General features: G+C 53.9%; 1 protein-coding gene across 1 annotated transcript in view; it reads left to right on the forward strand.

Moving 5' to 3' along the window:
* LOC147086824 (inter-alpha-trypsin inhibitor heavy chain H6-like) overlaps positions 1–12,855 on the forward strand; it is a 75,809-nt gene that overhangs the window by 38,517 nt on the left and 24,437 nt on the right. The window contains exons 9-11 of the mRNA XM_085978329.1: positions 3,872–3,910; positions 4,702–4,752; positions 11,489–11,539. Of these exons, the coding sequence (XP_085834455.1) occupies positions 3,872–3,910; positions 4,702–4,752; positions 11,489–11,539 (141 nt within the window). The remainder of the gene's footprint in view (positions 1–3,871; positions 3,911–4,701; positions 4,753–11,488; positions 11,540–12,855) is intronic.

The following is a 12,855-nucleotide window of genomic DNA, read 5'->3' on the forward strand; positions in this document are numbered from 1 at the left end:
GGGTGGTGAATCTTTGGAATTCTCTACCCTAGAGGGCTGTGGAGGCTCAGTCATTAGGTTTATTCAAAACAGAAGTCGACAGATTTCTGACTAGTAAGGGCCTCAAGGGATAGGGCGATAGGGCCGGTGAATGGAGGCTTGAAGGGCCGAATGGCCGACTCCTGCTCCTATTTCTTACGTTCTTAAATACTTGAAGGGAAAAAATGTGCAGGTCTGTGGGGAAAGATCAGGGGAGAGTGGGACTAATTGCAGAGCTCATTCAAAGAGCTGGCACAGGCATAGAAACATAGAAGATAGGAGCAGGAGTAGGTCATTCGGCCCCTCGAGCCTGCTCCGCCATTCAATGCGATCATGGCTGATCATCCAAATTCAGTACCCGGTCCCTGCTTTCTCCCCATACCCCTTGATCCCTTTAGAAATACATCCAACTCCTTCTTGAATATATTTAATGAATTGGCCTCTACTGCCTTCTGTGGTAGAGAATTCCACAGGTTCACCACTCTCTGGGTGAAGAAATTCCTCCTCATCTCTGTCCTAAATGGCTTACCACTTATCCTTAGACTGTGACCCCTGGTTCTGGACTCCCCGACCACCGGGAACATCCTTCCTGCATCTAGTCTGTCCAGTCCTGTTAGAATTTTATAAGTTTCAATGAGATCCCCTCTCATTCATCTAAACTCCAGCGAGTACAAGCCCAATCGACCCAATCTCTCCTCATACGTCATTCCTGCCATCCCAGGTATCAGCCTGGTGAATCTTCGCTGCACTCCTTCCATGGCAAGAACATCCTTCCTCAGATAAGGCGACCAAAACTGCACACAATACTCAAGATGTGGTCTCACCAAGGCCCTGTACAACTGCAGCAAGACATCCTTGTTCCTGTACTCAAACCCTCTCGCTACGAAGGCCAACATACCATTTGCTTTCTTAACCGCCTGCTGCACCTGTATGCTTACCTTCAGCGACTGGTGCACAAGGACGCCCAGGTCTCGTTGCACTTCCCCTTCTCCCAATCTATTGCCATTCAGATAATAATCTGCCTTCTTGTTTTTGACACCAAAGTGGATAACCTCACATTTATCCACGTTATATTGCATCTGCCATGCTTCTGTCCAATCACCCAACCTGTCCAAATCATCCTGGAGTTTCTCAGCATCCTCCTCACAGCACACACGCCCACCCAGCTTTGTGTCGACTGCAAACTTGGAGATATTACATCTAGTTCCCTCGTCCAGGTCATTAATATATATTGTGAATAGCTGGGTCCAGTGACCGATCCCTGCGGTACCCCACTAGTCACTGCCTGCCACTCGGAAAAAGAGCCGTTTATTCCAATTCTTTGCTTTCTGTCTGCCAACCAGTTCTCTATCCAAGTCAATACCTTGCCCCCAATCCCATGTGCCTTAACTTTACACGCTAATCTCTTATGTGGGACCTTATCAAAAGCCTTTTGAAAGTCCAAATACACCACATCCACTGGTTCTCCCTTATCTATTTTACCAGTTACATCCTCAAAAAATTCCAGTAGATTAGTCAAGCACGATTTACCTTTTGTAAATCCATGTTGACTTTGTCCGATCCAGTCACTGTTTTCCAAGTGCTCTGCTATTACATCTTTTATAATGGACTCTAGCATTTTCCCCACTACCGATGTCAGGCTTACCGGTCTGTAATTCCCCGTTTTCTCTCTACCACCTTTTTTGAATAGTGGGGTAACATTAGCTACCCGCCAATCCATGGGAGCTGTTCCAGAGTCTATGGAATTTTGGAAGATGACCAGCAATGCATCGACTATTTCTAGGGCCACTTCCTTAAGTACCCTAGGATGTAGATTATCAGGCCCTGGGGATTTATCGGCCTTCAATCCCGTCAATTTCTCTAACACCATTTCCCTACAAATACTGATTTCTATCAGTTCCTCCCTTTCATTAGACCATATGTTCCCTGACATCTCTGGGAGGTTATTTCTGTCCTCCTTTGTGAAGACAGAACCAAAGTATGTATTTAATTGGTCCGCCATTTCTTTGTTCCCCATTATAAATTCCCCTGATTCTGACTGCAAGGGACCTATGCTTGACTTCACCAATCTTTTTCTCTTCACATATCTATAAAAGCTTTTACAGTCAGTTTTTATGTTCCCTGAAAGCTTACTCTCATACTCTATTTTCCCCCTCTTAATTAATCCCTTTGTCCTCTTTTGTTGAATCCTAAACTGCTCCCAATCCTCAGGTTTACTGCTTTTTCTGGCCAATTTATATGTCCTCTCCTTGGATCTTATGCTATCCCTAATTTCCCTTGTTAGCCACGGTTGAGTCACCTTTTTTGTTTTATTTTTATGCCAAACTGGGATGAACAAATTCTGTAGTTCATCCATGCGATCTTTGAATGTTTGCCATTGCCTATCCACCGTCAACCCTTTGAGTGACATTCCCCAATCAATCCTACCCAACTCGCGCCTCATACCATCGTAGTTTCCTTTATTTAAATTCAGGACCCTAGTCTCTGAGTCAACTACTTCACTCTCCATCTTAATGAAGAATTCTATCATATTATGATCGCTCCGACCCAAGGGGCCTCGTACAACAAGATTGCTAATTATTCCTTTCTCATTACATAATACCCAGTCTAAGATGGCCTGATCTCTAGTTGGTTCCTCGACATATTGGTCCAGGAAACCATCCTGTATACACTCCAGGAATTCCTCCTCCACAGTATTGTTATTAATTTGGTTAGCCCAATCTATATGTAGAATAAAGTCACCCATGATAACTGCTGTGCCCTTATTGCACGCTTCTCTAATTTCCCTTTTAATGCCATCCCCGACCTCCGCGTTACTGTTTGGAGGTCTATATACCACTCCCACTAACGTTTTCTGCCCCTTGGTATTTCTCAGTTCTACCCATACAGATTCCACATCATCAGAGCTAATATCCTTCCTTACAATTGTGTTAATCCCTTCTTTAACCAGCAATGCTACCCCACCTCCTTTTCATTTTTGCCTATCTTTCCTGAATATTGAATACCCCTGGATGTTGAGTTCCCAGCCTTGGTCACCCTGGAGCCATGTTTCCGTAATCCCAATCATATCATATTTGCTTACCTCTATTTGCGCAGCTAATTCATCCACCTTATTCTGAATGCTCCTCGCAGACGTCAGGCTTGTTTTTTTAACGCTCTTAGATCTTTTAGAATTATTATTTGCTGTGACCACGTTTGATTTAAACCCTTGATTTCTCTGTGTGCCACTTTTGTTTTTCTCCTTCCTGTCTTTTGCTTTTATCCTTGTTTCCCTTTCCTCTGTCTCTCCGCTCAGGTTCCCAACCCCCTGCCATTTTAGTTTAAACCCTCCCCCAGAGCACTAGCAAACACTCCCCCTAGGACATCGGTCCCGGCCCTGCCCAGGTACAAACTGTCCGGTTTGAACTGGTCCCACCTCCCCCAGAACCAGTTCCAATGTCCCAGAAATTTGAATCCCTCCCTCTTGCACCATTCCTCTAGCCAGGTATTCATCTGAAATATCATTCTATTTCTACTGTGACAAGCACGTGGCACTGGTAGCAATCCTGAGATTACCACGTTTGAGGTCCTATTTTTTAATTTACCTTTACAGGCACGATGGGCCGAATGGCCTCCTCCTATGAATAGGTGGCCTCCAATTCCTGCCAATCTCATTTTTGTCAGGGCGCTTCTGTGGAACCTTGTCGAATGCCTTCTGGACGTCCAAATAAATAACATCCATAGACACTCCCTTACCCACCACTAGGCTCATTAGACGTGACTTAGCCTATCCACTTTCTCTGTTGAATTTTATCTGTCTAACATCTTCCTCATCTGAGCCTGAGCTGATTAATTTTTTTTTCCTCCGCAACAGATGTGTATGTGCAAACAAAATTGGATTCTGATCATTTCGGTAAGCAAGTGTGAGTAGACTGTGGCGTTGGTGAGTCGGCACTACCCTGCAGTATCTGCTTCAGATGTGGCCACGTGGAGAAGCACCAAACACAAGGGAAATGCTTCCCTCAAGGCAAAAGGCAAAGCCGGAGAATGTGCAATCACTTGACGTTGTTTGGGTGTCCTGTATCTAACCCGTACTCTGGGAGTGTTTGATGGGACAGTGTAGAGGGAGCTTTACTGTGTATCTAACCCGTGCTGTACCTGCCCTGGGAGTGTTTGATGGGACAGTGTAGAGGAAGCTTTACTCTGTATCTAACCCGTGCTGTACCTGCTGTGGGAGTGTTTGATGGGGACAGTGTAGAGGGAGCTTTACTCTGTATCTAACCCCATGCTGTACCTGCCCTGGGAGTGTTTGATGGGACAGTGTAGAGGGAGCTTTACTCTGTATCTAACCCGTGCTGTACCTGCCCTGGGAGTGTTTGATGGGGACAGTGTAGAGGGAGCTTTACTCTGTATCTAACCCCATGCTGTACCTGCCCTGGGAGTGTTTGATGGGACACTGTAGAGGGAGCTTTACTCTGTATCTAACCCCGTGCTGTATCTGCCTGGGACTCTCCCTCAGCCCCGCCGACAGTGCGGTGCTCCCTCAGTACTGGCACCGGGGGAGTGTTGGGCCTGGATTATGGGGCTCGAGTCTCTGGAGTGTGGTCTCGATCACACGACCTTCTGACTCCGAGACGAGAGTTAGATCACCTGAGCCATGGTTGATTTACAATTAACATCTTAATTTCTTTCCTCTTTTTTTAGAGGCTGAAAGGGACGATGATTATTACTACGATGTTCATGATGCCGACATGGGTGAGAGCAGATTCATCGGATCATGTCTATGCGTGCGGGTGACACGGAAAGTTGGCCTGTTGACCTTTCCCCTCTGAGACCCGGACCTGAATCCAAGCCAGGCTGGCGGGATGTAAGGATCTGACCTCTCCTGGGTGCAAGGGACAAGGTGGAATTCTGGGCCGTTTCAACATGGTCCGAGTGGGCAGAGGTCTTCAGCAGAACATGGCCATTTTTGCATCAAATTATCACTATCCTGTCATGTTAGGCCATCAGGACAGAGTTTGGGTTGAGACTGAGGCGTTGAGATGGTCTCACATTGATGCATGTTGTTGGGACAGTGAAGAGGGAGCTTTACTCTGTATCTAACCCGTGCTGTACCTGCCCTGGGAGTGTTTGATGGGACAGTGTAGAGGGAGCTTTACTCTGTATCTAACTCGTGCTGTACCTGCCCTGGGAGTGTTTGATGGGGACAGTGTAGAGGGAGCTTTACTCTGTATCTAACCCATGCTGTACCTGCCCTGGGAGTGTTTGATGGGGACAGTGTAGAGGGAGCTTTACTCTGTATCTAACCCGTGCTGTACCTGCCCTGGGAGTGTTTGATGGGACAGTGTAGAGGGAGCTTTATTCTGTATCTAACCCCGTGCTGTACCTGCCTTGGGAGTGTTTGATGGGACAGTGTAGAGGGAGCTTTACTCTGTATCTAACCTGTGCTGTACCTGCCCTGGGAGTGTTTGATGGGACAGTGTAGAGGGAGCTTTACTCTGTATCTAACCCGTGCTGTACCTGCCCTGGGAGTGTTTGATGGGACAGTGTAGAGGGAGCTTTACTCTGTATCTAACCCGTGCTTTACCTGCCCTGGGAGTGTTTGATGGGGACAGTGTAGAGGGAGCTTTACTCTGTATCTAACCCGTGCTGTACCTGTTCTGGTAGTGTTTGATGGGACAGTGTAGAGGGAGCTTTACTCTGTATCTAACCCGTGCTGTACCTGCCCTGGGAGTGTTTGATGGGACAGTGTAGAGGGAGCTCTATTCTGTATCTAACCCGTGCTGTACCTGCCCTGGGAGTGTTTGATGGGGACAGTGTAGAGGGAGGTTTACTCTGTATCTAACCCGTGCTGTACCTGCCCTGGGAGGGTTTGATGGGGACAGTGTAGAGGAAGCTTTACTCTGTATCTAACCCGTGCTGTACCTGCCCTGGGAGTGTTTGATGGGACAGTGTAGAGGGAGCTTTACTCTGTATCTAACCCGTGCTGTTCCTGCCCTGGGAGTGTTTGATGGGGCAGTGTAGAGGGAGCTTTACTCTGTATCTAACCCATGCTGTACCTGCCCTGGGGGTGTTTGATGGGACAGTGTAGAGGGTGCTTTACTTTGTATCTAACCCATGCTGTACCTGTCCTGAGAGTGTTTGATGGGGACACTGTGGAGGGAGCTTTACTCTGTATCCAACCCATGTTGTACCTGCCCTAAGAGTGTTTGATGGGGACAGTGTAGAGGGAGCTTTACTCTGTATCTAACCTGTACTGTACCTGCCCTGGGAGTGTTTGATGGGACAGTGTAGAGGGAGCTTTACTCTGTATCTAACACCGTGCTGTACCTGCACCAGGAGTGTTTGATGGGACAGTGTAGAGGGAGCTTTAATCTGTATCTAACCCGTGCTGTACCTGCCCTGGGAGTGTTTGATGGGACAGTGTAGAGAGAGCTTTACTCTGTATCTAACCCGTGCTGTACCTGCCCTGGAAGTGTTTGATGGGACAGTGTAGAGGGAGCTTTACTCTGTACCTAACCCGTGCTGTACCTGCCCTGGGAGTGTTTGATGGGACAGTGTAGAGGGAGCTTTTCTCTGTATCTAACCCGTGCTGTACCTGCCCTGGGAGTGTTTGATGGGACAGTGTAGAGGGAGCTTTTCTCTGTATCTAACCCGTGCTGTACCTGCCCCGGGAGTGTTTGATGGGACAGTGTAGAGGGAGCTTTACTCTGTATCTAACCCGTGCTGTACCTGCCCTGGGAGTGTTTGATGGGGCAGTGTAGAGGGAGTTTTACTCTGTATCTAACCCGTGCTGTACCTGCCCTGGGAGTGTTTGGTGGGACAGTGTAGAGGAAGCTTTACTCTGTATCTAACCCGTCCTGTACCTGCCCCGGGAGTGTTTGATGGGACAGTGTAGAGGGAGCTTTACTCTGTATGTAACCCGTGCTGTACCTGCCCTGGGAGTGTTTGATGGGACAGTGTAGAGGGAGCTTTACTCTGTATCTAACCCGTGCTGTACCTGCTCTGGGAGTGTTTGACAGAATATTTAGTATTAATCTGAAGATGAACAGCTATATATAGGATTACGTAGAGTTACAGCCCAGAAACAGGCCATTCGGCCCCTCCGCTCCGTGCCGGTGTTCCTGCTCCACACCAGCCTCCTCCCGCCCCCTCTTCATCTCACCCCATCACCATCTCCTTCTATTCCTTTCTCCCTCGTGTGTTTATCCAGCTTCCCCCTTAAATACATCGACGCTATTCCCCTCGACCACTCCCTGTGGGAGCGAGTTCTACATTCTCACCACTCTCTGGGAAAGAAGTTTCTCCTGAATTTCCGATTGGATTTCTTGGTGACTATCTTATATTGATGGCCTCTAGTTATGCTCTTCCCCACAAGTGGAAACATTCTCTCTGTATCCACTCTATCAAAACCTTTCACCATTTTAAAGGCCTCTGTTAGGTCACCCCTCAGCCTTCTGTTTTCAAGAGAAAAGAGACCCAGCCTGTTCATCCTTTCCTGATAGGTATACCCTCGCATTTCTGGTATCATCCTTCTCTGCACCCTCTCCAGTGCCTCTATATCCTTTTTAATAACATGTACTTAACGAATTAATATCTTGTTTTATTTTGGGCATGTTATTGCAAGGAATTGCCCACGATTTTTCTGGTAATAATTTTTTATATTTGTTCCTGTGTTGTGGGCGTCGCTGGCAACACCAGCATTTATTGCACACCCATAATTGCCCTTGAGAAGGTGGTGGTGAGCTGCCTTCTTGAACCGCTGCAATCCGCTCCCTCAGTACCGCCCCTCCGACAGTGTGGCGCTCCCTCAGTACCGCCCCTCCGACAGTGTGGCGCTCCCTCAGTACCGCCCCTCCGACAGTGTGGCGCTCCCTCAGTACCGCCCCTCCGACAGTGTGGCGCTCCCTCAGTACCGCCCCTCCGACAGTGCGGCGCTCCCTCAGTACCGCCCCTCCGACAGTGTGGCGCTCCCTCAGTACCGCCCCTCCGACAGTGTGGCGCTCCCTCAGTACCGCCCCTCCGACAGTGCGGCGCTCCCTCAGTACCGCCCCTCCGACAGTGCAGCGCTCCCTCAGTACTGCCCCTCCGACAGTGCGGCGCTCCCTCAGTACCGCCCCTCCGACAGTGCGGCGCTCCCTCAGTACCGCCCCTCCGACAGTGCGGCGCTCCCTCAGTACCGCCCCTCCGACAGTGCGGCGCTCCCTCAGTACCGCCCCTCCGACAGTGCGGCGCTCCCTCAGTACCGCCCCTCCGCCAGTGCGGCGCTCCCTCAGTACTGCCCCTCCGACAGTGCGGCGCTCCCTCAGTATTGCCCCCCCGACAGTGCGGCGCTCCCTCAGTACCGCCCCTCCGACAGTGCGGCGCTCCCTCAGTATTGCCCCCCCGACAGTGCGGCGCTCCCTCAGTACCGCCCCTCCGCCACTGCGGCGCCCCCTCAGTACCGCCCCTCCGACAGTGTGGCGCTCCCTCAGTACTGCCCCTCCGACAGTGCGGCGCTCCCTGAGTACTGCCCCTCCGACAGTGCGGCGCTCCCTCAGTACTGCCTCTCTGACACTGCGGCGCCCCCTCAGTACTGTCACTCCGACAGTGCAGCGCTCCCTCAGTACTGCCCCTCCGACAGTGCGGCGCTCCCTGAGTACTACCCCTCCGACAGTGCGGCGCTCCATCAGTACTGCCCCTCCGACAGTGCGGCGCTCCCTCAGTACTGCGGCGCTCCCTCAGTACTGCCCCTCCGACAGTGCGGCGCTCCCTCAGTACTGCCTCTCCGACAGTGCGGCGCTCCCTCAGTACCGCCCCTCCGACAGTGCGGCGCTCCCTCAGTACCGCCCCTCCGAATGTGCGGCGCTCCCTCAGTACCGCCCCTCCGACAGTGTGGCGCTCCCTCAGTACCGCCCCTCCGACAGTGCGGCGCTCCCTCAGTTTTGCCCCCCCGACAGTGCGGCGCTCCCTCAGTACCGCCCCTCCGACAGTGCGGCGCTCCCTCAGTACTGCCTCTCCGCCACTGCGGCGCCCCCTCAGTACCGCCCCTCCGACAGTGTGGCGCTCCCTCAGTACTGCCCCTCCGACAGTGCGGCGCTCCCTGAGTACTGCCCCTCCGACAGTGCGGCGCTCCCTCAGTACTGCCTCTCTGACACTGCGGCGCCCCCTCAGTACTGTCACTCCGACAGTGCGGCGCTCCCTCAGTACTGCCCCTCCGACAGTGCGGCGCTCCCTGAGTACTACCCCTCCGACAGTGCGGCGCTCCATCAGTACTGCCCCTCCGACAGTGCGGCGCTCCCTCAGTACTGCGGCGCTCCCTCAGTACTGCCCCTCCGACAGTGCGGCGCTCCCTCAGTACTGCCTCTCCGACACTGCGGCGCCCCCTCAGTACTGCACCTCCGACAGTGCGGCGCTCCCTCAGTACTGCCCCTCCGACAATGCTGCGCTCCCTGAGTACTGCCCCTCCGACAGTGCGGCGCTCCCTCAGTTCCACCCCTCTGACAGTGCGGTGCTCCCTCAGTACTGCCCCTCCGACAGTGCGGCGCTCCCTCAGTACCGCCCCTCCGACAGTGCGGCGCTCCCTCAGTACTGCCCCCCCGACAGTGCGGCGCGCCCTCAGTACCGCCCCTCCGACAGTGCGCTGCTCCCTCAGTACCGCCCCTCCGACAGTGCGGCGCTCCCTCAGTATTGCCCCCCCGACAGTGCGGCGCTCCCTCAGTACCGCCCCTCCGACAGTGCGGCGCTCCCTCAGTACCGCCCCTCCGACAGTGCAGCGCTCCCTCAGTACTGCCTCTCCGCCACTGCGGCGCCCCCTCAGTACCGCCCCTCCGACAGTGCGGCGCTCCCTCAGTACTGCCCCTCCGACAGTGCGGCGCTCCCTGAGTACTGCCCCTCCGACAGTGCAGCGCTCCCTCAGTACTGCCTCTCTGACACTGCGGCGCCCCCTCAGTACTGTCACACCGACAGTGCGGCGCTCCCTCAGTACTGCCCCTCCGACAGTACGGCGCTCCCTGAGTACTGCCCCTCCGACAGTGCGGCGCTCCATCAGTACTGCCCCTCCGACAGTGCGGCGCTCCCTCAGTACTGCGGCGCTCCCTCAGTACTGCCCCTCCGACAGTGCGGCGCTCCCTCAGTACTGCCCCTCCGACAATGCGGCGCTCCCTGAGTACTGCCCCTCCGACAGTGCGGCGCTCCCTCAGTACCACCCCTCTGACAGTGCGGCGCTCCCTCAGTACTGCCCCTCCGACAGTGCGGCGCTCCCTCAGTAGTGCCTCTCCAACAGTGCGGCGCTCCCTCAGTACCACCCCTCTGACAGTGCGGCGCTCCCTCAGTACTGCCCCTCCGACAGTGCTGCGCTCCCTCAGTACTGCTCCGCCGACAGTGCGGCGCTCCCTCAGTACTGCACCTCCGACAGTGCGGCGCTCCCTCAGTACTGCCCCTCCGACAGTGCGGCGCTCCCTCAGTACCGCCCCTCTGACAGTGCGGCGCTCCCTCAGTACTGCCCTTCCGACATTGCGGCGCTCCCTCAGTACCGCCCCTCCGACAGTGCGGCGCTCGCTCAGTAACGCCCCTCCGACAGTGCGGCGCTCCCTCAGTACTGCCCCTCCGATAGTGCGGCGCTCCCTCAGTACTGCCCCTCCGACAGTGCGGCGCTGCCTCAGTACCGCCCCTCCGACAGTGCGGCGCTCCCTCAGTACAGCCCCTCCGACAGTGCAGCGCTCCCTCAGTACCGGCCCTCCGACAGTGCGGCGCTCCCTCAGTACCGTCGCTCCGACAGTGCGGCACTCCCTCAGTACTGCCTCTCCGACAGTGCGGTGCTCCCTGAATACTGCCCCTCCGACAGTGCGGCGCTCCCTCAGTACTGCCCCTCCGACAGTGCGGCGCTCCCTCAGTACCGCCCCTCCGACAGTGCGGCGCTCCCTCAGTACTGCCCCTCCGACAGTGCGGCGCTCCCTCATTACTGCCCCTCCGACAGTGCGACGTTCCTTCAGTACTGGCCCTCCGACATTGCGGCGCTCCCTCAGTACCGCCCCTCCGACAGTGCGGCGCTCCCTCAGTACCGCCCCTCCGACAGTGCGGCGCTCCCTCAGTACTGCCCCTCCGACAGTGCGGCGCTCCCTCATTACGGCGCCTCCGACAGTGCGACGTTCCTTCGGTACTGCCCCTCCGACATTGCGGCGCTCCCTCAGTACCGCCCCTCCGACAGTGCGGCGCTCGCTGAGTAACGCCCCTCCGACAGTGCGGCGCTCCCTCAGTACAGCCCCTCCGACAGTGCAGCGCTCCCTCAGTACCGCCCCTCCGACAGTGCAGCGCTCCCTCAGTACCGCCCCTCCGACAGTGCGGCGCTCCCTCAGTACTGCCCCTGGGCAGTGTTGGGCCTGGAATATGGGGCTCGAGTCTCTGGAGAGCTGTCTAGAACACACGACCTTCTGACTCCAAGGCGAGCGTGCTACGCACTGAGGCAATGCTGATTTACAATTAACATCTTAATTTGTTTCACCTTTTTTAGGGGCTGTAATGTACGATGAGTATTACTACGATGTTCAAGATGCCGACATGGGTGAGAGCAGATTCATCGGATCATGTCTATGCGTGCGGGTGACACGGAAAGTTGGCCTGTTGACCTTTCCCCTCTGAGACCCGGATCTGAATCCAAGCCAGGCTGGCGGGATGTAAGGATTTGACCTCTCCTGGGTGCAAGGGACGAGGTGGAATTCTGGGCCATTTCAACATGGCCCGAGTGAGCAGAGATCTCCAGCAGAACCTGGCCATTTTTGCATCAAATTATCACTACCCTGTCACGTTAGGCCATAGGGATAGAGTTTGGGTTCAGTCTGGGGCGTTGAGATGGTCTCACATTAAGGCATGTTGTTTGGACAGTGTAGAGGGAGCTTTACTCTGTATCTAACCCATGCTGTACCTGCCCTGGGAGTGTTTGATGGGGACAGTGTAGAGGGAGCTTTACTCTGTATCTAACCCGTGCTGTACCTGCCCTGGGAGTGTTTGACGGGGACAATGTACTGGGAGCTTTTCTCTGTATCTAACCCGTGCTGTACCTGCCCTGGGAGTGTTTGATGGGACAGTGGAGAGGGAGCTTTACTTTGCATCGAACCCATGCTGTACCTGCCCTGGGAGTATTTGATGCGACAGTGTAGTGGGAGGTTTCCTCCGTATCTAACCCGTGTTGTACCTGCCCAGGGAGTGTTTGACGGGGACAATGTACTGGGAGCTTTTCTCTGTATCTAACCCGTGCTGTACCTGCCCTGGGAGTGTTTGATGGGACAGTGGAGAGGGAGGTTTACGCTGTATCTAACGATGTGCTGTACCTGCCCTGGGTGTGTTTGATGTGGACAATGTACAGGGAACTTTACTCTGTATCTAACCCGTGCTGTACCTGCCCTTGGAGTGTTTGATGGGACAGTGTAGAGGGAGCTTTACTCTGTATCTAACCCGTGCTGTACCTGCCCTGGGAGTGTTTGATGGGGACAGTGTAGAGGGAGCTTTACTCTGTATCAAATCCGTGCTGTACCTGCCCTGGGAGTGTTTGATGGGGACAGTGTAGAGGAAGCTTTAATCTGTATCTAACCCGTGCTGTACCTGCCCTGGGAGTGTTTGATGGGACAGTGTAGAGTGAGCTTTACTCTGTATCTAATCCGTGCTGTACCTGCCCTGGGAGTGTTTGATGGGACAGGGTAGAGGGAGCTTTACTCTGTATCTAACCCGTGCTGTACCTGCCCTGGGAGTGTTTGATGGGACAGTGTAGAGTGAGCTTTACTCTGTATCTAATCCGTGCTGTACCTGCCCTGGGAGTGTTTGATGGGGACAGTGTAGAGGGAGCTTTACTCTGCATCTAACTCGTGCTGTACCTGCCCTGGG

This window comes from Somniosus microcephalus, unplaced genomic scaffold, assembly GCF_052327205.1.
Source record: "Somniosus microcephalus isolate GS21.2 unplaced genomic scaffold, FLI_Smic_1.0 unresolved_chr7, whole genome shotgun sequence".
Lineage (NCBI taxonomy): Eukaryota > Metazoa > Chordata > Chondrichthyes > Squaliformes > Somniosidae > Somniosus > Somniosus microcephalus.